Source organism: Rhinatrema bivittatum, chromosome 4, assembly GCF_901001135.1.
Source record: "Rhinatrema bivittatum chromosome 4, aRhiBiv1.1, whole genome shotgun sequence".
Classification (NCBI taxonomy): domain Eukaryota; kingdom Metazoa; phylum Chordata; class Amphibia; order Gymnophiona; family Rhinatrematidae; genus Rhinatrema; species Rhinatrema bivittatum.
Window position 1 is genome coordinate 266,073,884 of NC_042618.1, and position 27,732 is coordinate 266,101,615.

Below are 27,732 nucleotides of genomic sequence, written 5' to 3' on the forward strand. Positions count from 1 at the left end.
GCTTTCTAAAAAGCAGGTGGAGGGAGTCCAAAATGGCAGCAGCCTAAATGAATTGTGGGGGCCTCAGAAATCCACTATAGAGGAAACTGGGAGGAATATACAGATGAGTAGCATATAGATGAGCAGCAATCTCTCCAACATGAAAATCAAATCCAGATAATCCTTAACAGCTTCTATTTCCTGAGTCATCTCCTTTAGGGAGGTTATTGCTGCTTCACAATTTTCTATCAAGCTCATTTACATCCATTTCTCTTACTAAGTGCTGATTCAGGATTTGTTCTCATGGTCTGCATTAGAGTGCAGTCCTGTCAACTGTCTCAATGCTCTGCAACAACTGAGTGATGGAGATTCTGATTTTCTTCTTATATAGATGGAAATCTTATTACTGCTAGAATCTATTTTTCACATACAGGGGGAAAAGTTCCATCCTGTTTACCAATTCCCAAGTTTTGGCACCAAAATCTTGTGGAGCATACAGCTTTTCTAGTTCAAACAAGAAGGTTCATTTCATTTTGATGAAATTAATTTACTTTGCTCTAGAACTATACTGAAATATACTGATATAGAGTGTAAAGGTAACATACTATCATAGCAATTGTTAAAGCCCATTTATGATCTTAAAGTGCAATTCTGTGTGTAAAAACTATTGACAATTCAATGGCATATACAGTAGCAATTTTCAAAAGCCCACTGTATTAAAGTACATTTATATATGTAAACCCCAGTTTTAAGTGTGCAAATATTTTTGAAAACTACCTTCTTTGTGATTAATTTTGGTGATAGATATTTACAGATTCAACCCCCTTAGCCTGCCCCCAACAGGTATATTGCTCAGCAGAGGCAATGGAACACTGGCTATGTGCTCTAGATCAGTCAAAATCCATCCGTGGTTTTGACCAGGGTGTTGTGGGGTTTAGAGTGCCTAAAATCACACTGATATCTTGAGTTCTGTTGTTTATTAAGGAAAGAGGATGAAGAATAATATCTTTCCTGAATATTGAACTCTCCCCTCTGTGGTCTACTCTGGTACCTCCTTGAAGGGGGTCCAATTCATAGGTGGCAGTGAAAAGTGTATGAAGTGTTGACAGAGGTCTTTTATGTAGGTACACCATTTTCTTATCTTTTCCAAAGATATTCGCCTCACTGTAAGACATGGCCGCAAGGCTATCTTGCAAACCATCCCTTATGCCTGAAGCTCACAACTAAGAGTCCGAGAGCACCAATGGCCATAGAAGAGGCTCTTGCTGCTGCCATTTCAAAAGCATCATAGTTGACCTAACTAGATACTTTCCACCTTATCTTTTTTTTAACAGGTGAACAAACTTCTCCGGAGGGATTTGCACTTTTCAAGATGAAGTATGTGTACTCAGTCATAAAGATCTGGTATGCAGGAAACAAGAATAGCATTCTGAAAGAACTTTCTCCCATCAAGGTCCAAGATCTGTGCCTCGTACCGCATGGGCATCAAGGAATAACTCTGCACTTCTTGGCCCTTTACAGGATGGATTGAACAACCACAGATTGGTGCGTAACTGGACTTTGTTGAATTCTGGCCTAACTGGACCTGTCCACCTTCTTGCCAACATTCCCACATTATCTTTTATACATCATGGAAGAGTTAGTTGAAAGCACTGCCCACCAGATCCTTAATAGCTTCAAGATATTTAAGGAAGCTAAGTAAAGGTGCCCTGTGCTCACCTACCTACAAATGAAAAACATGATGGCCTCAACAATCTTCTGCATAAAGATAAGAAAATAGATATTCCAGACATGGACCTGTTTCTTACCAGTAGAGTAGAGGATTATGAGGGGAGGCCTGGAGAATCCCTATCTTTGGAAAAAAGACTCCATGAACAAAGTCAGGGACCAGCACACTTCACTTAAATATAAATTGTTGGAGACTGTCATAACTGAGCTTCAGCATAGGAGACTGAGCTCACCTCCTGATGTAGTCACATGGGGTGACAGACAGCAGCAACTTCAACTTCCCTAATCTCAGAATCTTGCATCAATGCCAAGATGTCAATGTCTTAACCTAATGCTTGGTATAGACTCTTTGGATCCAACTGGACCCAGAGGATCCCTTTTCATGAATATTGTAGGAAGAGTAAGAAAGTACCCTTCTTCTAGGCCACTTCTTGGATTTCAATTGTAGGAAAGATTATCATCCCCTCAATGACAAAAGACTATCAGCAGCAAGTGCAGTTCTTAAGTCCTTCGATAATGAAGCCTTAGATGCAGATGAGGTTTATTAAATTTTGATGTCCTCCTGAAAATGTCTGGTATATGCAATCCTTGGAGTTTGATGGTCCCAAATAATATCACTGAGCAGATGCTACTGCCAGAGATATATTCTAAGTCCAAACTGTGCATGCAATCAAATTGATCTGTGATAGACATCTTATGATTACCGCAAGTCCATCTCTTGTAACTGCTGGTTTCCTTCTTGGCCACAGTGAAAAGAACAGATACAGCAAAATTAAACCCTGAATTTCTGATAAAAAATGGAAAGCCAGTCAAGGCCATTATAGAGTAGCATCAAGAGAGTAAAGAAAGTAAATTTGAGGCTAAGATATTTGAAAATAAAAAAAAACCCTTCAGGCATTGCCAAAATAGGGAGTAAAAGTTACCAGGATAAGAGAAAAAGGGAAGGCCTGATCATGGTAAAAGCAACTTTTTTCACAGAGGAGAAAAGAGCATCTGAATCATCTGGGCAAAAAAGGGCTGAGGTGGCCCCTGGTGGTGGTAGCCAAATAGAAAATCCCTTCTAAGGGATATAAATTAGCATAGACAGTATCCATGATATGCAAATTTCTCTCATGCATATTCTTTGTGGATATCCTGAAAATCTGATTGGCAGTGAGGTCACCAGGACAGGTTTGGGAATTCCTGTCCTACAGCTTACAGTCCACTTCGGCAATGTTCAATAATGTCTCTCACGTGTGCGATTGCATTATCCTGTTTATCTTCAGACAAAAGGAATATTCACATCTTTTATAAACTGAATTTGTTTCTTTAGAAATCTCTTAAATAACTAAACAGGAAAACATACAACACAAATGTTAGGATGCCATCTTAACATAGGCAGACACAGACCATTGCCCCTCCTTAAATCCTGTTATATTATATCCTAACACAGGTGTACAAGCTATATTACATTCTAAAACAGATGTAACACACACAGCAAACATGAAATTTCCCTTTGACATAGTTTTATGTGATTAGTGAAGTCTACAGGGTGTCCTTCCCTTTCTGCCATTTTTTTTTTTTTTTTTTTTATATACCGAAGTTCTTGTGAGAATTACAAATCACTCCGGTTTACATAAAACGATGAACTGCCCAACAGAGAGAGGGGCTTTACATAGAACCATAGAACAGATGGAACAATATAACAGGGTGACAATTTAACATAGTAATAGATAAACATAATATAATATATACAATTTAACTATTTAATTGATATTTAATTAACTATTAAATTGATATTTAATTAACTATTTAATTGATAACTCTTGATATCTGGCATTGTTCTCTCTCCCCAACTTAAACTACTGCATGCACGTGCAGGAGGAAAAGAAAGGAACGGACTGACGCCACCATTACCACATTAAATAACGGCATGACCCGATCCCCTTTGCCTATCCGTACCAACCACATAGAGCAGTGGTTCTCAACCTTTCTAATGCCGTGACCCCGCAATACAGTTCCTCATGTTGCGGTGACCCCTCGCCCCGCCCTCGCCCCGTGAGGGTGGGGTGAGGGCGGGGCTTTGGTTATATGGGGGCGGGGTTATGGATGGGGTTGGATTTTAGTGCACACTTATCATTTAATTATGACATTTATAATGTGAATGTAACTCAACTCACCATAGGTTCTCACATGCATGGCACACTGACCCATGATCGTCACGGGGCTAGATGTAAAAGTACAGTTTGTATCCACAGGAACCCCCCTGACCCACAATAATGGATGTAAAGCAGAATTATGACATTCCCCATACAACTCACCCTACAAAAAAGATATTCTGGTTCTAGTGACATCTCAGTAACAGCAACTCAAACTCCTTCTATTTCCAGGCTCAATAGCCCTACTTATGAAAAGACAGCAGTTTACCACCAATGCATGTCCTCTGAGAAAACACAACAAATAAGACCGATACAAACGCTTACATGCTAGCAAAATATCTCATCTCGGTAACAGACACAGAACCGACCTAACATACTCCCAGGATCTGTAGTAATGCACATAAACTAATCCGCACACAGTTACACCTGTATTATGGAATACACTCAAACAGGAGCAACCCTATCTATGAAAAGGCAACACTACAAATATTAAATCAGGTCCTAAAAACCAATACACCTCTTATTAGGAAAACAGAACTAGCAAGCAGCTATAGATCCCCACACAGAAATAATTGTAAAACTATACTAATAAGCAGAATAAATGTTTCAAAACAGCTATGAACATCCAACAATTAAAAACGCATAAAAACTATTAAACATTCTCCAAACACCAATAAAATATTTCAAAAAAGCAGACATCACACAATTAAAATGGCAGTCAAGAAAAATAAACTTAAAAAGCCACCTTTACTTACCCCCTCCAGCAGCTCTCCTACTCCCCTTCCCTGCAGGCCGTGGCACTCACCAGAAGCAGCAGTAGAAGCTAAGCTCTATACTTATGGTCCTCTTCCTTAGTGCCCATGTCTCTCACACACACACACCATACCAGTCATGCCCCCATGACCAGTTTCTGTCTCTCACACACCAATCATCTCCCAAACAGTCTTTGGCACACACACACCAGTCACCTTCCTGAACAGTTTCTCTCATGCCATACACACACACACACACACACACACAGGCTTCCCACTCCCGTGTTCTACTTACATATACGGGCTTCTCACTCTCATAATCACTTTCTCACACACACACACACCAGTCACCTTCCTGAACAGTTTCTCTCATGCCATACACACACACACACACACACACACACACACACGCTTCCCACTCCCGTGTTCTACTTACATATATGGGCTTCTCACTCTCATAATCACTTTCTCTGTCTCTCTCTCTCTCTCACACACACACACTCACTCACTCACCAGTCTCTCACTCCCATGCTTGTTCTCTCCACATGCACAGGCTTCTCATTCCCATAATCACTTTCTCTCTGTTACACACACACCAGTCTCTCTCATTTCCATGCTCACTCTCCACGTGCACAGGCTTCTCATTCCCTGAATCACATTTTCTCTCATTCACACACACACACCAGTCTTTTTCTCTCACACACACCATCACCTTACCAAGCAGTCTCTCTCTCTCATGCATGCACACTCACCCTGGTTTCTCACTCCCATGCTTTCTTTCACCCCCACAACACCAGGCTTCTTACGCCCATGCTTTCTCACATACCCAGACTTCTCCCTTCCATGCTTTTTCTCTCTCTCACACACACACATCAGTCACCTCCCTGACTGATGTCTCACACTCTCACATACACATCAGTCATCTCCCTGAGCAATCACTTTCATTGTCTCTCACATACACACACACATCAGCTCTCTGACCAGTCAATCACACACAGGCTGGCTGGCTGCTTCTCTCTCTTTCTCTCACTCACTTCCTCTTCTCCCCCGAGCACAAATGGGAGCTGCAGCAGCCTCCACTGGCCAAGAAAGAAGAATCCCATCGGCCGCGGGAGGCTCGTGCTGCTCTCTCCTTTCTCCATTACCGGCTGCTTCAACTGCTCGGGGGCCGATGCTGCAGCCGCCGCTGCTACTTTTTCGCGCGGCGCGGCTCTCTCTCCTTCCCGCGCACCACGATTCACTTCCTGTTCCGGGTCACAGGAGGGGCAGGCGCAGGAAGAAGAAAAGGCCCAGCCGCGGGTGCAGGGCTTCTTCTAGCGCCGCTGCCGTTCCCGCTGGGCTTGAACGTGCTGACAGCCCGGCGGCAACGGCAGCGGGAGAGACCGGGAGCGCGCGACCCCTGCGTTTTGGGCGTTCGACCCCCGCCGGGGTCGCGACCCATAGGTTGAGAACCGCTGACATAGAGGAAATAGGAGGGCACCCCAATGGGCCAGGTCCCCAGATTGCTTGCCTATACAAGGCCTGGTCCTCTAGTCCCACCTGAAGATCACCAAAACCCCAACAGCCCCAAAGACCCTAAGGCCTGCCAGCATCCAACCACATAGAGGAAATGGGAGGGCACCCCAATGGGCCAGGTCCCCAGATTGCTTGCCTATACAAGGCCTGGTCATTTAGTCCCACCTGAAGATCACCAAAACCCCAACAGCCCCAAAGACCCTAAGGCCTGCCAGCTGTACCCTATCTGGTCATCAAGATGTACACTAGCTACATCCAGTTTCCAAACCTGATTGCTTGCCAGCTAACTGCCACCTCATCAGCCTAGAGTTTTTACCCATAAACAGATCTGTATATCACTGCCTCAAATCTGCTACTTGCTGCTGCTGAGATAACAGATCTTTCCCAACCACTTACCCCTCTGTATTCCTATGTTTCCATAACCTTGCGAATGGGTAGAATCAGGAGTGTCAAGCAAAAAGGGCTGTGAGCTGACATAACCCTCTTATCTCTCCCACCTCCAGTCTCCCTTCCCCTATATCCTCCGTCAGGATCCAACTCAAAGACTTCTGCCCAGATAGAAGAGAGGGAATAGACTGCTGTTATAGGTGTTCCCAGTTAGGTCTGTCCCATCTTCGCCTTTCCAGAAGTTGCTGCTACCTAATAACACAAGGTACCAAGCAAGAACATTTGGAATGTTTTTCAAAATATGTTCAATAAATAAGAACATTTTACTACCTTTTCTTCATTGGCAGCCATCAAAGATTCCACAGCCTTCTTCATTTTCTGCACTTCTAAATCTAACAGTACAGAGCAAAATAGGAATAGTCACAAATTTCCTCATCTGCATTAGTATTTTGATTTCTTATGTCTAAAATTGTTGAAAATTGTAGAGATTCCTTACCTGATAATCTCGTTTTCCTTAGTGTATGCAGATGGACTCAAAACACGTGGGTATAGTGTGCTCGTGCTAGCAGTTGGAGACGGATCAGAAGTCAGCACGGGTACATATACCCCGCAGGAAGTGCAGCAATTCAGTAATCTTCCTTGCAAAAGCTTTATGGATATATGTGTAACTGACCGATCGATTCAATGAACAGGATTACCCTGACCGATTGATAGTAGCTGGAGACCGCCAGTGTTCTCAAGCGGAAGGCGTCGACACCCGACAGGGTGGATGGCCTATTATAAGAAAACATGGCTTACTGTGAGTCGGTGAATCCCCATGTATGCCGGCAGCCGGGCGGGATGCTGAGTCCATCTGCATACACCAAGGAAAACGAGATTATCAGGTAAGTAATCTCTACATTTCCTAGCGTGTAGCAGATGGACTCAAAACAAGTGGGATGTATAAAAGCTACCCCCGGACTGGGCGGGAGGCTGCCCGAGGTCCATTCAGGATTGCCCTCTCAAATGCTGTGTCCTCCCTGGCCTGGACGTCCAGACGGTAGAATCTGGAGAATGTATGGAGGGAGGACCACGTCGCCGCTTTACATATCTCTGCAGGCGACAGCATCCTAGTTTCTGCCCAAGAGGCCGCTTGCACTCTCGTAGAGTGAGCCTTGACCCGTAGAGGTGGTGGTTTTCCCGCTTCTACGTAGGCTGCCTTGATAACTTCTTTGATCCAGCAGGCGATAGTTGCCCGTGAGGCCGCTTCCCCTTGCTTCTTCCTGCTGTGAAGGACGAACAGGTGGTCCGTCTTTCGTACTGCTTCTGACATTTCCAGGTATCTGGACAGCAGCCTGCTGATGTCGAGATGGCGTAGAATTCGACCTTCTTCCGACTTCTTCAAACCTTCCGTGGTAGGCAAGGATATGGTTTGGTTGAGGTGGAAGTGTGAGACTACTTTGGGTAAGAAGGAAGGAACCGTGCGAAGATGGATAGCCTCCGGAGTGATTCTGAGAAACGGATCACGGCAGGACAGCGCTTGTAGCTCTGAGATGCAGCGTGCTGAGCATACAGCCAGCAGGAACACCATCTTCAAGGTTAACAAATGGAGGGACAGGCCTCGAAGTGGTCTAAAGGCGTGTCCCGCTAGGAATTCCAAGACTAGGTTGAGGTTCCACAGGGGCACTGGCCACTTCAGTGGCGGGCGAATGTGTTTGACTCCTTTCAGGAAACGTGAAACGTCTGGGTATGTGGCGATGCTGTTACATAGAAACATAGAAACATAGAAATGACGGCAGAAGACGACCAAACGGCCCATCTAGTCTGCCCAGCAAGCTACGCACTTTATCCATTTTTTTCCCCTTTTTTTTCTCTCCCACCTGTTACTATTGGCTTCCAGTACCCTCCAGCCCTAATTCCCCTCCACCCCACCACCAATTTAAAGAGCAGCGCCGTATCTGCATCCAAGTGAACGTCCTGCTCAATTAGGGGTAGCAACTGCTGTAACAAATAGGCCACACCCTACCCCATACTCTTACCCACACCTGTTTTTATTTTTTTGTTTGTTTTTTGTTTTGTTTTTTTTGGAGATAGCAGCCCTCCATCCTTCCGCTCCGTGAAGGTGGAACACCAACTACTGGCCACTGGCATCCCGCTCCGTGAATGCCTCTGTGGCAACTGCCGCTCCGTGCAGTGTTTGAATGCCTCTGTGGCTACTGCCGCTCCATGCAGTGTTTGAATGCCTCTGTGGCTACTGCCGCTACGTGCAGTGTTTGAATGCCTCCTCTTTATTCACGCCCTCTAGACTTGATGGATACACAGTGTTTATCCCACGCCCCTTTGAAGTCGTTCACAGTTTTAGACTTTACCACTTCCTCCGGAAGGGCATTCCAGGCATCCACCACCCTTTCCGTGAAGAAATACTTCCTGACATTGGTTCTTAGTCTTCCTCCCTGGAGACTCAGCTCGTGACCTCTGGTTCTGCTGATTTTTTTCTGACAGAAAAGGTTTGTCGTTGTCTTTGGATGATTAAAGTTTTTCAAGTATCTGAAAGTCTGAATCATATCACCCCTGCTCCTCCTTTCCTCCAGGGAGTACATATTTAGATTGTTCAATCTCTCCTCGTATGTCATCCGATGAAGACCCTCCACCTTCCTGGTCGCCCTTCTCTGTACCGCCTCCATCTTGTCCTTGTCTCTTTGTAGATACGGTCTCCAGAACTGAACACAGTACTCCAGGTGAGGCCTCACCAAGGACCTGTACAAGGGGATAATCACTTCCCTTTTCTTACTCGATATTCCTCTCTCTATGCAGCCCAGCATTCTTCTGGCTTTTGCTATCGCCTTGTCGCATTGTTTCGAGGACTTCATATCGTTAGACACTATCACCCCAAGGTCTCTCTCCTGATCCGTGCACATCAGCCCTTCTCCCCCCATCGAATACAGTTCATTCGGATTTCCATTCCCCATATGCATGACTCTGCACTTCTTGGCATTGAATCTCAGCTGCCATATCTTCGACCACTCTTCCAGCTTCCTTAAATCCCGTCTCATTCTCTCCACTCCTTCCGGCGTGTCCACTCTGTTGCAGATCTTAATGTCATCCGCAAAAAGACAAACCTTACCTTCTATCCCGTCCGCAATGTCGCTCACAAATATATTGAACAGGACCGGTCCCAACACCGATCCTTGTGGTACACCACTTAAAACCTCCCTCTCTTCAGAGAGAGCTCCATTTACCATCACACATTGTCTTCTGTCCGTCAACCAGTTTGCAATCCAGGTCACCACCTCGGCACTCACTCCTAAGCTTCTCATTTTATTCACCAGTCTCCTGTGCGGGACCGTATCAAAAGCTTTGCTGAAATCCAAGTAGATGACATTGAGTGCTCTTCCTCGATCCAATTCCTTGGTTACCCAGTCAAAAAAGTCAATCAGATTTGTCTGACAGGATCTTCCCCTGGTCAATCCATGCTGCCTCTGGTCCAGCAATTCTCCCGAATGTAGATAGTTCACTATTCTCTCTTTCAACAGTGACTCCATTACTTTTCCCACCACCGAAGTGAGGCTAACCGGTCTGTAGTTGCCAGCCTCCTCTCTGTTCCCACTCTTGTGAAGCGGAACCACCACAGCTCTTCTCCAATCACTCGGCACCACTCCCGTTTCTAGGGATCTATTGAACAGGTTACACAGCGGACCCGCCAGCACATCTCTGAGCTCCCTCAGTATCCTGGGATGAACCTCATCAGGTGCCATGGCTTTGTCTACTTTCAGTTTCCCCAGCTCTTCCCATACATTTTCTACTGTAAATGGAGTTACATCTACTCCACTCCCCTCCAGAATCTTGTTAACTAGGGACGGTCCTTCTCCAGGGTCCTCCTTCGTGAACACAGAACAGAAGTATTCATTTAATATTTCTGCCATTTCTTCGTCTCTCTCCACACATTGATCCTTTCCACCTTTCAATTTCACTATACTACTTTGAACCTTTCTCTTTTCACTGATGTATCTGAAAAATGTTTTGTCACCTCTCTTTACTTCCTTGGCAATCCTCTCTTCTGCCTGACTTTTTGCTCTCTTGATTAATTTCTTTGTCTCCCTCAGTTCTACCAGATATTCTTCTTTGTGCTCCTCTTTGGGATCTTTTGTATTTCTTGAACGCTGTTCTTTTAGCCTTTATTTTGTCAGCCACCTCCTTTGAGAACCAGATAGGTTTCATTTTTCTTTTGCTTTTCTTTACTTTTCTAACATATAGATTAGTTGACTTGGCAATTGCTCCTTTTAGATTGGTCCACTGTTGATCCACATCTCTCACATTCTCCCAGCCTTTTAGTTCTTCCTCCAGGTACTTCCCCATTTCATCAAAGTTTGTGTTTTTGAACTGCAGAACTCGGGTTTTTGTGCTTCTTTTCCATATCTTTTTTGTGATATTAAACCATACCGTTTGATGATCACTGGTGCTGAGGTGGGCGCCCATCTCAACATCAGAGATGTTATCTCCATTAGTGAGCACTAAGTCAAGTATTGCTCCTTCTCTTGTGGGTTCCATAACCATTTGTTTGAACAAAGCTACTTGCAGGGCATCCACTATTTCTCTACTATTATTAGATTCTGCAGATGGGATTCTCCAGTCTACATCTGGCATATTAAAGTCTCCAATGATCACCACTTCTCCCTTCTTCCCTATCCTGTGGATGTCATTAACCAGATCTCTGTCCAGCTCATCTTTTTGGTTTGGAGGCCTGTAAACCACTCCAATAAAAATGGATTTCCCATCTTTTTTTAGGTTGGCCCATAGTGCTTCTTCATTGCCCCATCTTCCTTGCAGCTCCGATGCTTGGATATTGTTTCTGACATAAAGAGCCACTCCTCCCCCTTTCTTGTCCTCTCTGTCTTTCCTTAACAAGTTATAGCCCAGTATTGCCGTATCCCAGTCATGAGATTCCGTAAACCACGTTTCCGTGACAGCAACAACGTCCAAGTCCGCCTCCACCATTAGGGCTTGCAGATCTGGGATTTTATTGCCCAAACTACGAGCATTTGTGCTCATAGCTTTCCAGCTTTCTTCATTCAGGTTACTGCTATTTCTGGACTCCTTTTGTGACCTCTTTAGTTGAGTTTTGTTATCCACTTTTCCCTTTGCCTTTGTGCAAGGGAAAGGATTAGTGCCTCTGATGGCAGAGTCATCCATCACAGTGAGCCTTTTCCTTTGGTTTCTGATCTGGAATTTCTGTATGCATTGGGGTTTTTCTCTCTTTTCAGATAACATTTCAATCTTTTCCTCAAGAACTTCTTCAGTATTTAATACAGAGAAGGCATCTTGTACTTGTTGCACTTGATACAGTGTGTTTCTCCGGATCACAGGTCTAATTCTACCCGAGCCCACTGTAATACTGTTTTTTAAGCTTCTCAATGCTCTGTGTGAGGGGGGCGAGGGGGGGGGGGGTAGAGTTGTGGGCTGTACAGCTGTCAATAATGGGTGTCTGTGGGTCACCGGTCTTATCCTACCTGAGCCCCCAGTAAATCTCTTTTTCCTTGACTTTTGGTAATTCAGTGGTAATGGGAAATTAATTTCTGAATAATGTACCGTGGCTAAGACTTTCTTTATTGAAGCTAATTCAGCTTTACCTTCAGCCAGCTCCTTTTCCAAGGTAAAGAGTGGTGAACAAATGGGGCAAGCCTTAAGTTTCCATATGATTACCCTCAATATAAAGGCTCCACAACAGTTGCATTGGATAGACCTCATTATGGCAATTTGTCTGATGAATAGCAATTATGGAAATACTAATTTACCTTGTTGCCATTTATGAATTTAGGCAGGTTATATAAGAAACACAGACCTAGGGGTGGGTGGGCAGAGGGGTAGGGTGGGAGGGAGTCAAACAGGTAAAACAGACTACAGCACTCCCAAATTTCTATTTCAGTTGTGCTTCTTTTTAACAGACAGTGCACTAGTTTTGGCAAATATAATGCCCTACTTCTAAGCACAGAAAACAACCAAAAATGGTTGCCGTCACTCCGGGCACCGTAGCAGGATAGCGCTGCCACTTGAACCTTGATGGAATTGAGGGACAGACCCTTCTGAAGGCCATCTTGCAGGAAATCCAAAATGATAGGGATTTTAGCGGCATGTGGATTGGTGCTGTGAGTTTCGCACCAGGCTTCAAATACTCTCCAGATCCTTATATATATTAGTGATGTGGAGAACTTGCGCGCTCGGAGGAGTGTATCTATTACCGGTCCCAAGTATCCTCTTTTCTTCAGTCTAGCCCTCTCAATGGCCAGACCGTAAGAGAGAATTGAGCTGGATCCTCGTGGAGGATGGGACCTTGCCGCAGCAGGCCCCTGTGTGGAGGCAGGGGAAACGGAGTCCCTGCCAGTAGTCTTCTCATGTCTGCGTACCAGGGTCTTCTTGGCCAGTCCGGGGCCACTAGAAGAACTAGGCCTCTGTGCCGCTGAATCTTGTGTATAATGGCGCCCAGCAGGGGCCATGGAGGAAAGGCATATAGCAGGATCCCTTGAGGCCATGGCTGTACCAGGGCATCGATCCCCTGGGATAGAGGATCCCGCCTGCGGCTGAAATATCTGGGTACTTGAGCGTTGGACCTGACCGCTAGTAGGTCCATGCCCGGCGTCCCCCACTGATCCACAATCATCTGGAAAGCTGTGGGCGACAGCTGCCATTCCCCTGGATTTAGGCTTTCTCTGCTGAGGAAGTCTGCCGTGGTGTTGTCCTTCCCGGCGATGTGGACGGCGGAGATGTCCTGGAGATTTGCTTCCCCCAAGTCATCAGGGGGGCTATTTCTAGGGATACCTGTTGGCTTCTGGTTCCGCCTTGTCGGTTGATGTATGCCACCGTGGTGGCGTTCTCCGACATCACTCTGACTGCTCTGTTTCGAAATCTGTGGGCAAATCGCAGGCACGCTAGCCTGACTGCCCGTGCCTCTAGTCGGTTGATGTTCCACCCCGTATCTTCTCTGTTCCATCACCCCTGGGCGGTGAGTTCTTCGCAGTGTGCTCCCCATCCGTTCAGGCTGGCATCTGTAGTGAGCAGGGTCCAGGTTGGGGAGGACATTCTTGACCCCCGGCTCATGTGGCCGGGCTGCAACCACCACCTTATCTGATTCCGCACTCTGGGTGGTAGAGTTAGGTGTACGGTGTAGTTCTGTGATCGTGGGCTCCACCGAGATAGGAGGACGCGTTGTAATGGTCTCATATGAGTCCAGCGTGGATGCCATAAGGCCAAGGACCTGTAGGTAATCCCAAGCTGTGTGCCGGGTGGCGCTCAGCAGGACCTGCAGACAATTCCGGAGCTTTGCTCTCCTCTTGGCGGTCAGACTGACCTTGTCTTCCTGGGTGTCGAATCGGACTCCTAGGTATTCCAACGACTGAAAAGGCTGTAGGGAACTCTTGTTCAGGTTTACTACCCATCCTAGGCTTTCCAGAAGAGATATAACTCTGTTGGTTGCCTGGTGGCTCTCCTCCGGTGACTTTGCCCTGATCAGCCAATTGTCCAGGTAGGGATGGACGAGAATTCCTTCCTTCCTTCCTGAGGGACGCCGCCACTACTACTATGACCTTGGTAAAGGTTCGTGGCACGGTGGCTAACCCAAAGGGTAAAGCTCAGAACTGGAAGTGTTGATTCAGGACTTGGAAGCGTAAATAGCGCTGGTGATCCCGATGAATTGGGATATGCAAGTAGGCTTCCGACAGATCTAGGGATGTGAGAAACTCCCCTGGCTGTACTGACTTTTTGGCAGACCGCAGAGTTTCCATGCGAAAGCTGGGGACCCGTAGGTGTCGGTTGACCGACTTGAGGTCCAGGACGGGCCTGAAAGTGCCCTCCTTCTTGGGCACTATGAAATAAATGGAATAATGCCCAGAATGTATCTCCCCTGCAGGCACTGGGATAATGGCTTTTAGGGACAGGAGCCTCTGCAAGGTAACTTCTAGTGCCATCCTTTTGAGGGGTGAACAAGGAGATTCCACAAACTTGTCCGGTGGGAGCCGAAGAAATTCCAGGTAGTACCCTTCTCGGATGATGGCGAGGACCCACTGGTCCGAGGTAATCTCGACCCACCTGTGGTAGAAGAGGGTTAGCCTGCCCCCTATGGCTGCTACCCCTGGATGGGTCGGCTGATTGTCATTGTGGGGTGTGGCCGGGACCCGAACCCGAGCCGGTTCCCCTCTTGGTGCGCTTAGTCCGAATGGACTGGTTCCTGGCCTGTGGACGGGGTGCTTGGTAGCGAGTCCTGTACTGGTTGAAGCGCTGCGAGTTTCTACCTCTGGATGGTCTAGGAAACGGGCGCTGGCTCCTCCTTGGCCTGTCTTCTGGTAGAAGGGGTAATGGAGAAGCGCCCTATTTATTGGCCAGTTTCTCGAGGTCGCTGCAAAACAGGAGGGATCCCTTAAAGGGCATTCTCATGAGACGTGTCTTGGAAGAGGAGTCAGCCGACCAATTACGTAGCCAGAGCTGCCTCCTGGCTGCCACTGTGGATGATACTCCCTTGGCTGCCGTACGGACTAGATCGGAGGCTGCGTCAGTGAGACACGAGAGAGCTGATTCCATCTCTTCTCCCGGGGTGTTGTTCCTGGCCTGTGATAAACAGGAATGTGTCACCACGGTGCAGCAGGTCGCAATTCGTAGGGACATGGCTGCCACCTCAAAGGCTTGTTTCAAAATGGCGTCCATGCACCGGTCATGTGTATCCTTGAGGGCCGTCCCCCCTTCCACCGGAATGGTGGTGCGCTTCACAATCGCGCTTACTATGGCGTCTACCTGAGGGCACGCCAGCATTTCCTTAGCTGCCGGATCTAAGGGGTACATGCCAGCCAAGGCCCAACCCCCTTTGAATGAGGCCTCCGGCGCATTCCATTCCAGATCGATTAGCTGCTGTGCTGCTTGTAGGAGGGGAAAATGGTGAGTCATTTGACACAGGCCCTCTAACAGGGGGTTCATTCTCGGTTCCCCCGGGGTGTCTGGGCCCGGAAGAGCCAGTTCCGACAGGCATTGAGAGATCAGGCCTGGAAGATCCTCTTTCAGAAAGAAGCGCCTCATGGTTCGATATGGTTCAATCCCCGAGGGAAATCCTCCCTCCTCGGGGGGCTCTTCATCTTCCTCAGGGCAGTCTGAATCCCCATAAGTGGGGCTTCCGGGAGGCGAGCGGCCGTGCCTAGGCCTTGAGGGTCCAGGGGCTGGGTCATCCGGTAAAGCGAGGAGGCGGTCTGTTACTAGCCACCAAAAAAGAACTCAGACTAACATCACATACAATTAAGTCAGAATCCAAAATTGAACTAGGACTATTCAAATCGAATCACCTGCAAGTACTACTAGTTTACGCCCCCCCCAGGAGTATTAGATGCAGATGCCTCCCCCCTTATAGAATCCGTTGTGAAACACGTCAACACAGACTCTCCTACCATAATCATGGGAGATTTTAACATCCACTTTGAGGCACCTTCCCACTCATCCAATTGTGACGCCCTCCTCACCGCCCTCAGTGCAATGGGATTCACCCAGATTGTCAACAAACCTACACACAAAGCAGGACACACCCTGGACCTTATTTCCATCAACTCTAATTTCTCCAACACCACGGGACCTGCGTGTACCCCTATCCCCTGGTCAGATCATTTTCTGATAACAACCACCCTCGCCACAAAAAAACAGTCTCACTCCCCCCAGCACCTCTCCTCCTTTCAATGCAGGAAACCCTGTCCTTCTGACACCCTCAGTGAACATCTCACCAAGGAACTCTCAAACCTAGATCTGTCCAACCCCAACGCAGTAGTGCTCTCCTGGCACATGATCACCGAAGTGGTAGCAAATAAACTCTGCCCATCAACCACGAAACTAATCAACCCGTCAAAAAAAGGAAATCAACCTTGATTCTCCAGCGAACTCAAACGGATAAAACAAGAATTACGTCACAAAGAAAATAAATGGTGCAAAGCCCCTTCCACTACTACGCTATCGTCATACAAAGGAACCTTACATCTCTACAGGACATCAATTCTAAAATCAAAAAGAGAATACTACGGTAAAAAAATCCATGATCTCCAATTTGATGCAAAGACTCTCTTTTCATATTTATTTAGGTTTATTTATTTAGGTTTTTTATATACCGGCATTCATGAACAAGTCACATCATGCTGGTTTACATAGAAACAAGGGGTGCATAGAACAGTAGAACTAAATTTGTGCAAGGGGAAGCAGTTACAAAAAACAGGGGTAAGATAATAACAAAGTCACTACCACTGTCGATACCTGACGAACAAGCTCAATCCAAGGCAAATGAGCTATCCTTATTCTTTCAGCAGAAGATTTCAAACACACTTGCACTCCTTCCAAACAAGACTGACCACATCACCTGATTCACTAACACCCACACGCTTAAGGGACTCAAATTCGACAAATTTGAATTAACCTCTACCAAAGAGATCGAATCCATTCTTAAAAGGCAGAAACCATCCAGCCACCCATCAGACAACATACCTTCCAAGCTACTGCTACTTATCCCAAACATAATCTCAGGACCCTTAACCAACATCATAAACTGCTGCTTAACACAAGGATTATACCCAGATAGTCTAAAAAACGCGTCCCTTAAACCACTCCTCAAGAAACATAATTTAGACCCTGGCGTACTAGCTAATTTCCGCCCCATCTCGAATCTACCATTCTTAGCCAAACTCACAGAGAAATTGGTCAACATCCAGCTTTCGGATTATTTAGAAGATCAGATTTACTTTTCCCTTCCCAATATGGGTTCCGCAAATCTTGCAGCACAGAAACCCTACTCATATCACTAACAGACCATATTATTATGGGTCTAGACAAAGGACACTCCTTTCTCTTAATCCTCCTAGACATCTCGGCGGCCTTCGACACCGTCAACCACTCCATCCTCCTAAATCGCCTTTCAGACATAGGCACCTCTGGAACAGTCCACAATTGGTTCACGTCTTTCCTCAGTAACAGAAGTTTTAAAGTCAAAATCAACAATAAAGAATCACCATCTACAAATTCCTCTCTTGGCGTACCACAAGGATCATCCCTATCACCCACTCTCTTCAATATCTACCTCCTCCCCCTTTGCCAACTGTTAACAAGTCTTAACCTCATTCACTACATCTATGCTGACGATGTTCAGATTTATTTATTTAATTTATTTATTTAAAAGTATTTATATACCGCTTTTTAAAATAAAATTTTATCAAAACGGTTTACAACATATTAAAATAAAGTAAAAATAAAATATAACTAAAATAAACTTAAAATACATAAATTTAACTAAATAGCTAGATAAATGTTAGCTAAAACAAATTATTAAATAACAAAATAAAATAATGATAACATGCCATGGGTAAAGAGTAGAGAGGGTAAAAGGGATGGAGGGGGGGAGGAGAGGGGGGGTAGCAACTTATCGAATTGTAATGTCCTAGAAAGAACACGGATGGGATAATAGAAGAGAGACGATAATGTAATATGTATCTGATGAAAGAAAATTTAGGGGATGGAGTTTCATTTTTGATCGGGGAGATGTTTAGTGGGAATGTTAAATGCTTGTTGAAAAAAGAATGTTTTTAAAGCCTTTTTGAAATGATGAGGATTTGATATTAAACGGAGTGGGTTGGGTAAAGAGTTCCAGAGAGATGGTCCTGCAACTGAAAAAGCTCTTTTCCTGGTGATATCTAATCTGGCCTGTCGTGGTGATGGAATGTCTAAGAGATTTTGAGTAAGTGATCTTAAGTGTCGGGTGGGTTTGTAAATGCGGAGTAAGGTGCAAAGCCAAGTGGATGTAGAGTTGTAAATTAAACTATGAATGATTGAGATTACTTTGTATTTTATCCTGTATTTTATGGGTAACCAGTGAAGGGAATGTAAGATAGGTGTAATGTGATTGCGAATGGAGGTACCGGATAATAAGCGAGCTGCACTATTTTGAACTAATTGTAGTGGGTGAATTGATGAGTCAGATAGACCTAGATATAGAGCGTTACAATAGTCTAGACCAGAAAATATAAGAGATTGTAGAACAGTCCTGAAATCACGATAGAAAAGAAGAGGACGAAGACGTTTCAGAAGCTGTAATTTGTAGAATGATTTCTTTGTTAGGGAGGAGATTTGTTGTTTCATAGATAAGTCTGTATTTATGGTTACACCTAGATTTATGGCATGGCAGTTAATTGGGATGGTTGAGCCATTGAAAGTGAAATGAGATGGTGGGCCTATAGAGGAATCTGTAATGGATGTTAAATGGACTAATTCAGTTTTTGATGGATTTAATTTTAAACGATTATGAGATAGCCAAGAGTTAATGGTGGAAAGATAGAGTGAAACTAAAGATAGAGTATCGGACCAGGAAGTTTTGTAGGGGACCAGAAATTGAATGTCGTCTGCATAAATTTTGAATTGTAGGTTGAGTGATGATAAAATATGACAAAGCGGAAGGAGATATATATTAAATAATATGGGAGATAATGAAGATCCTTGGGGAACGCCGGATGGGATTGTGTAGGGGGTAGAGGATTGATGGTTAATATTAACTTGCTGAGGGCGATCTGTGAGAAAAGATGAAAACCAACTTAATACTGTTCCAGTGATGCCTATTGCTTGTAGGCCTGAGATGAGAATTTGGTGATCGACCGTATCAAATGCTGCTGAGATATCTAAAAATACTATAATGTAATCTGTATATGAATCAAATGCCCGGAATAATGTGTCAAAGGTAGATAGGAGAAGTGTTTCTGTAGAGTGTCCCTTTCTGAAGCCGTGCTGGTTAATGTGGAGAATGTTATTTTCGGATAGAAAGTCAGAAAGTTGACGTAAAACTGCAGATTCTATTAGTTTAGCTAATGATGTGAGGGAGGCAATAGGTCTGTAGTTATTGAGATCGGCTGTACCTTTTGTTTTTGATTTTAGAATTGGTAGAATGGATGTTTTTTTCAGATTAGATGGAAATTGTCCTGTTTCTAATGATTGGTTAACTAGGCTACTGAGAAAAGAGTATGCATGATGACCAATAGCTTTGAAGAAGACTCCTGAACAAGGGTTGTAAGGTGAATTTGAGGGTTTTTGTTTGCTAATTATAATTTGAATTGAGTTGTCTGAAACCGGACTAAATTCGGACCATTGACAATTAGGTTCTTTCTCGACACAGGTGGGGTAGGGTAGTTGTGAAAATTCTGTGGAAATGTTGGTTACTTTTGTTTTAAAGTGGTTGGCGATTTTATTGCAAAATATTGTATCATGATCTGCGAAGCTTTCGTTATGTGGAGTGATTAATGTTTTTACTATATTAAATAAAGTATTGGGATTTCCATTGGCTTTGGAGATTCTGATTCCCATAACAGAATCTATTAACAAATCCATCTCACTCTGGAACAATAGTCTACAAGCCATCACTAGTCTCCTCAACAGTCTAAATTTGGTCCTTAATTCTGCTAAAACTGAACTCCTCCTCATCTCCTCCAACCAAGATAACCTCCTGTCTCAGACACTTCACAACCACCTTCTCACCCACACTCACGTAAGAGACCTTGGAGTAATTATCGACAACCGCCTTAACCTAAAGAATATGATCAACACCACAACCAAAGATTGCTTCCACAGACTACAGGTGTTAAAAAGACTCAAACCTCTCCTATATTTCCATGACTTTAGGACTGTCCTTCAACCCTTGATATTTGCCAAAATAGACTACTGCAGCACTCTCCTCACAGGCCTACCCAGTTCAACAACCAAGCCCTTACAGATGATACAGAACGCCGCGGCTAGAATTTTGACAAGCACCAACCGGAGAGACCATATCACGCCCATCCTCCGAAACCTACACTGGTTACCAGTCAACCACAGGGTCCTACACAAATCTCTAACTTTAATTCACAAATCTATTCATAATCTCCTTCATCTTGACCTTGAATTCCCATTCAAACTCCATACTTCCAACAGACCAATGAGAGAAACCTACAAAGGAGCACTACAAGCCCCGCCAACTAAAGCCACACGCCTCATCTCGACCAGGGACCGAGCTTTTTCGACAGCAGGACCAGCCATCTGGAACAACCTCCCCGCAGAACTCAGACTGGAACCTTGCCTACTAACATTTAAGAAAAAACTCAAAACTTGGCCGTTCCTCCAAGCCTTCCCTGATCCATCAGACTCTCATTAGATGACTAATCCGCTCATGAATATGGAACCTCGCTCCTCCACTAATCACTTCATTTGCTAGTTATCTCCCCTAATAATTTAACTGGCACTAGACCAGATTCGGACATGACTCACTGTATTTAATTTAATACTCTCTTAAGGCCTTTCTTCTTCCAGCTGAATCAGCTTCCAAGTTTTACGGTCCTTGTTATATGTAACTTTTGCTTCCTCTGATTATAAAAAGTTGTTCCTTATGTTATAGTGATCTACCCCCTGTTCGATGTAAACCGACCTGATATGGTATTCAACCTTGAAGATCGGTATAGAAAAAAAAAGTTAAATAAATAAATAAATAAATATGGACCCGTTTGGGGCGCAGCCTGCATTGTGACAAAGGCATGAATCCCCTTAAATAATTCCACCAAGGAAAGCGAGGCCGAATCCGGCCTTAGGGGCACCAGGTCTCTCGGGTTCCCTGGCAGCTCCCCGCTGCCTGCTAGCTCCGGGGTGTTCCCTGAGGAACTGGCAAGTACGCTGGGTTGCGACCGGTCCTGGCCTGGAGTTCCCAGGGCCTCTTCACATTGGGCACATAGGGAGTCTGCTTCCTCACACTGTGTGGCTCTGAGGTTGCATGCAGAGCAGAGGCTTATGCCTGATTCTGGAGGTGCCGGCTCCGCTGACGCATGGGCTCTCTTACGCTCCATCTTGTCTATTAACCCAGCTAGAGTCTGCGCTTTATAATCTGCACAAAAGATGTGCGCCTATCCACTGGCGCCTATAAACGGGCGCTTATTATGAACGGGCGCCTATCGACATGCGCCTATTGACGTGCGCCTATCTACGTACGCCTATCAACGTGCGCATCAACGCGTGCCTATCAGCATGCGTCTCTCAACGTGCGCTTAGCAACTGGCGCCTATGCGCATAACAGCAGGCGCCTAACAGTATGCGCTTAGCAACAGCGCCTAACTGTATGCGCTTAGCGACGGGCGCCTAAAACAGTATTTGTGCTTATTGCGAAGCAGACGGGCAATTGGCGACCCCCTTGGCGGGTTGCCATGAAGGCAGACTCTGCTACTCCTCGGTGACCAACAAGTAAAGATGTACGCCTTACCTTGTCTTCGGCGCTTCCCGGCTGCGACCCGGGCGGTCTCCGGCTGCGGGGGGAGAGGGTAATTACCGTCACCGCTGCGCTCGAGGAGGTGCACCCGCTGCCTCTAGGCCGCGCCCGAACTCGTCTCGCTCGGGGGCCAAGTCCACGCCGGGACCGAGGCTGCCTCTAGGCCGCAACCGAGCCCTTCTCACTCGGGGGCTAGGTCCCTGCCGCGAACCGGCCACCGGACCAAGGCTCTTACCTCCAAGGGACCGCGGAAATCACCTCGGAAAACTCAACTGGGGGAGTGACCGAATAGTATCACCGCAGGAGTGCGGGGCTCGTCTTCAGGTAGGTTTCTTCTAAGAATTTAGTCGTTAGAATTTGGAAAAACGCTCAGCGAGCGTGGGAAGCTCCAAACTGCTTTGGAGACGGAAATTACTGAATTGCTGCACTTCCTGCGGGGGTATATGTACCCGTGCTGACGTCAGATCCGTCTCCAACTGCTAGCACGAGCACACTATACCCACTTGTTTTGAGTCCATCTGCTACACACTAGGAAATTTAGGATTTTAGGTAGGAAGCTAAAATCCAGAACCTCCAGGGTGGCATTCTCTGAAATACTTCCTGTTCCACGTGCAAATCCCCAGAGGCAGGCAGAGCTCCAGAGTTTCAATGCGTGGATGAGATGATGGTGCAGGGAAGAGGGATTCAGCTTTCTAAGCAACTGGGGAAACTTTTGGGGAAAGGGGAGACTTTTCCGAAAGGATGGGCTCCACCTTAACCAGAGTGGAACCAAGCTGCTGGCACTAACTTTCAAAAAGGAGATAGAGCAGGTTTTAAACTAGAACAAGGGGGAAAGCAGACAGTCATTCAGCAGTGCATGGTTCGGAGAAATGTATCCTTGAAGGATACTAATGAAACAGGAGAGTTAGTCTATCCCAACAGAGAGCTTCCATTAAAAGCAAACATAGTCCATATGCCTATATGTAAAAAAATCACCAAATCTAATGATTTCTGAATTATCCCAAACAACTGAAAAGTAGGTTGTTAAAAGAAACAAAAAACACACTTTGAAATGTCTGTATACCAATGCCAGAAGTCTAAGAAGTAAGATGGGAGAGTTAGAGTGTATAACAGCAAATGATGAGATTGACATAAATGGCATCACAGAAACTTGCTGGAAGGAAGTTAACCAATGGGACAGTGCTATATCAGGGTACAAATTATATCGCAATGATAGGGAGGATCAACTTGGCGGGGGTGTGGCACTATGTCCGGGAGAGTATAGAGTCCAACAGGATAAAGCTCATACAAGAGACTAAATGCTCAGTAGACTCTATATGGATAGAAATCCCATGTGTGTTGGGTAAGAGTATAGTGTTAGGAGTATACTACCGTCCACCTGGACAAAATGGTCACAGATGATGAAATGCTAAGAGAAACCAGGGAAGCAAACCAATTTGGCAGTGCAATAATAATGGGAGATTTCAATTACCCCAATATTGACTGTGTAAATGTAACATCAGGACTTGCTAGAGACAAAGTTCCTGGATGTAATAAATGATTGCTTCATGGAGCAATTGGTTCAGGAACCAACAAGAGAGGGAGCTATTTTAGATTTAATTATTGGTGGAACACAGGATTTGGTGAGAGAGGTAATGGTGGTGGGTTCACTTGGCAACAGTGATCATAACACGATCAAATTTAAACTAATAACTGGAAGGGGGACAATAAGTAAATCTGCAGCTAAACTTTCAAATGGGAAACTTTGATAAAATGAGGAAAATAGTTAGAAAAAAGCTGAAAGGTGCAGCTGCAAAGGTTAAAAGTGTTGGCTTGGACATTGTTTAAAAATACAATCCTAGGGGCGGATCCAAGATGGCCACCGGATGAGTAGCTGTGCTCATAGCGTCCTCGAGTAATTCTCAAAGTAACTTTTTTCTTGCGAAAATTTTGCCTGGTATGGGAAGGAAGCGCAAACCAAGGACTCCTTACCCCGCTGAATCCTCGGTGAGTGCTTCGTTCGGCCCGATGGACGCCCATGTCACACGCAGCGCTAGAGAGGCGGGAGACCAGCCGTTGCAGAGTGGGGGAGGGGAAGAGGATCTCCCCTCTCTGCCCGGCTCTATGTCACCTTTGAGTCCCGCCTTGAGGACTCCACCGCTTGATCCAGCCGCCGGTAGAGAGGCACCATTACCTGGGGAGGACACTCTGAACCGAAGTGGTCACGATAACCTCCTGACGGGGGCAGGAGTGTTGCCGATGGCGGCTTCTAGCACTACAGAAGATCAGTGGCAGGGCGGTGAAGGAGGAGGAACCCTACCGGGGGAAAATTCTACAGCTGCTATCTCTTTCTCCACGAGGGAAATACCATCTATGGTAAGGCCTCTGGTTTTTTCCTTTGAGACTTTGTGGGACGCCATTAATGATATGAGGACAAATATTTTACAACTAACTCCAGCAATGGAACAATTGAGAAGATTTGAAAAGAAGCTAGAGGTGTATGAAAGGTCAAATATGGAATTAGAGCAACAGTCTGCAGCTACTAGGACTGAGATAAAAATGATTCAGCAAACGCAAGCAATGCTTATAAAAGATAATAAAAGAATGGGGCAAAAGATTGAAAGTTTAGAGAATTGTGCAAAAAACCGGAATGTAAGGTATATAAACTTTCCACAATTGCCAATGAGATCTTCAAGGGAAGTTTTTAATAAATATATGTCTGAACTATTGAAAATTCCTGCTGATCAAATTCCAGTGATTTTGAAATCATTTTATTTGTCGAAGCCCAGAGTAGAGGCAGAAAATCAAGGAGGAAGATCAGAGATGGAGGTACCAATGATTGATCAACCTCTCAATATAACAGCATTGCTGGAAACATCGGATACTGAAATGGCTACCCCAGCAACAATGATTGTGACTTTTGCCTCAGCGGCAGACAGGGATAGACTTTTAAGATTGAGTATAAAACATAGAAATGAGAGATTTCTTGGTTTAATGGTTCGAGCCTTCCCTGATCTGTCTCGTGAGACACAGAGGAGAAGGAAGGCCTTCTTGTTTTTGAGACCTCAGGTCTTGCTAATTGGGGCAAGATATTTCCTTAAATTTCCATGCAAGTGTGTGGTAAAATATATGCAAAATACCTATGTTTTCTTTGATCCACCCCAGTTAACACAATTCTTGGTGGGTAAGATACCAGCAGCTACAGATGGTGTACCCTGAGAAGGATCTCTAATACCTCATAAGTAATAAGAGGCGCTGTTTAATTCCGGAATTTCCTGTAATTGTTAAGATTATATTTGTCCTTTAAGGTTTGGTAAGATCAGCTCCCCTTCTTTCATGGATCTCTTCAGAGAAACAAAATAAAAATCTTCTTTTCCTTGTTCAATATAATAGACGATACTTTATAAAAACAATATCTAGCTTAATTACAATGTTTTCTCTGATTTCTGTACAAGATGTTCTTGAAAAATTGTAAAATTTGCATAAATAAATAATTTTAAAAAAATACAATCCTAGAGGTGCAGTCCATATGTATTCCACGCATTAAGAAAGGTGGAATGAAGGCAAAACGATTACTGTCATGGTTAAAAGGTGAGGTGAAAGAGGCTATTTTAGCCAAAAAAACATCCTTCAAAAATTGGAAGAAGGATCCATCAGAAGAAAATAGGATAAAACATAAGAATTGTCAAGTTAAGTGTGAAACATTGATAAGACAGGCAAAGAGATAATTTGAAATGAAGTTGGCCATAGAGGCAAAAACTCATAATAAAAACTTTTTTAAATATATCCAAAGCAAGAAACCTGTGAGGGAGTCGGTTGGACCATTAGATAACCAAGGGGTTAAAGGAGCTCTTAGGGAAGAAAAGGCCATTGCAGAAAGACTAAATGAATTATTTGCTTCCGTGTTTACTAATGAGGATGTTGGGGAGATACCATCATGAGATTATATCATATAATATAATTTTTATTTATTACTATGTTAAGCTATAATATTTATTTATCACTATGTTTAATATGTTTAATTGTCATCCAGTTATTGTTCCATCGGTGCTACTGTTCTATGTAAAGCCCCTCTCTCTGTTGGGCAGTTTTTCGTTTTCGTTTTATGTAAACCGGAGTGATTTATAGTCCCTACAAGAATTTCGGTATATAAAAATTAAAAATAAATAAATAAATAAATAAATAAATACCAGTTCCGGAAATGGTTTTCAGGGGTGATGAGTCAGACGATCTGAACAAAATCACTGTGAACCTGGAAAATGTAGTAGGCCAGATTGACAAACTAAAGAGTAGCAAATCACCTGGACCGGATGGTATGCATCCTAGGGTACTGAAGGAACTCAAAAATGAAATTTCTGATCTATTAGTTAAAATTTGTAACCTATCATTAAAATCATCCATTCTACCTGAAGACTGGAGGGTGGGCAATGTAACCCCAATATTTAAAAAAGTCTCCAAGTGTGATCCGGATAACTATAGACCAGTGAGCCTAACTTCAGTGCCGGGAAAAATAGTGGAAACTATTCTCAAGATCAAAAATGTAGAGCATTCAGAAAGACATGATTTAATGGAACACAGTCAATACGGATTTACCCAAGGAAAGTCTTGCCTAACATATCTGCATCATTTTTTTTGAAGGGGTTAATAAACATGTGGATAAAGGTGAACTGGTAGATGTAGTGTATTTGGATTTTCAGAAGGCAAAGTCCCTCATGAGAGGCTTCTACGAAAACTAAAAAGTCATGGGATAGGAGGCGAAGTCCTTTCATGGATTACAAACTGGTTAAAAGACAGGAAACATGTCAATTTTCTCAGTGGAAAAGGATAAACAGTGGAATGCCTCAGGGATCTGTACTTGGACCGGTGCTTTTCAATATATATAAAATTGATCTGGAAAGAATACGACGAGGGAGGTTATCAAATTTGCGGATGATACAAAATTATTCACAGTAGTTAAATTACAAGCAGACTGTGATACATTACAGGAGGACCTTGCAAGATTGGACATCCAAATGGCAGATTAAATTTAATGTGGACAAGTGCAAGGTGTTGCATATAGGGAAAAATAACCCTTGCTGTAGTTACACGATGTTAGGTTCCATATTAGGAGCTACCACCCAGGAAAAAGATCTAGGCATAATAGTGGATAATACTTTAAAATCGTCGGCTCAGTGTGCTGCAGCAGTCAAAAAAGCAAACAGAATGTTAGGAATTATTAGGAAGGGAATGGTTAATAAAACGGAAAATGTCATAATGCCTCTATATCGCTCCATGCTGAGACCACACCTTGAATACTGTTTACAATTCTGGTCGCCGTATCTTAAAAAAGATATAGTTGCGATGAAGAAGGTACAGAGAAGGGCAACCAAAATGATAAAGGGGATGGAACAGCTCCCCTATGAGGAAAGGCCGAAGAGGTTAGGGCTGTTCAGCTTGGAGAAGAGACGACTGAGGGGGGATATGATAGAGTTCTTTAAGATCATGAGAGATCTTGAACGAGTAGATGTGACTCGGTTATTTACACTTTCGAATAATAGAAGGACTAGGGGGCATTCCATGAAGTTAGCAAGTAGCACATTTAAGACTACTCGGAGAAAATTCTTTTTCACTCAACGCACAATAAAGCTCTGGAATTTGTTGCCAGAGGATGTGGTTAGTGCAGTTAGTGTAGCTGGGTTGAGAAGAAGTCCATTAACGGCTATTAATCAAGTTTACTTAGGGAATAGCCACTGCTAATAATTGCATCAGTAACTTGGGATCTTCTTAGTGTTTGGATAATTGCCAGGTTCTTGTGGCCTGGTTTGGCCTCTGTTGGAAACAGGATGCTAGGCTTGAGGGACCCTTGGTCTGACCCAGCATGGTAATTTCTTATGTTCTTATGTTCCTTGTCGAGGGACACAGAGGCTGGGAATTCGTTGTATTTCCGGGATGGCTTTGTTTTCCCTGGGTGCCCCCTTTGGCACCTCGATAGTGTTGCGTTCCGACCAGATCTCTGGAAGGCTCC

General features: G+C 44.5%; 1 protein-coding gene across 1 annotated transcript in view; it reads right to left on the bottom strand.

Annotated features, from left to right (window-relative positions):
* The window catches only part of PPFIBP1 (PPFIA binding protein 1), a 1,178,807-nt gene that overhangs the window by 579,325 nt on the left and 571,750 nt on the right, over positions 1 to 27,732 (bottom strand). Inside the window, exon 11 of the mRNA XM_029597487.1 lies at positions 6,830 to 6,891. Within this exon, the coding sequence (XP_029453347.1) occupies positions 6,830 to 6,891 (62 nt within the window). The remainder of the gene's footprint in view (positions 1 to 6,829; positions 6,892 to 27,732) is intronic.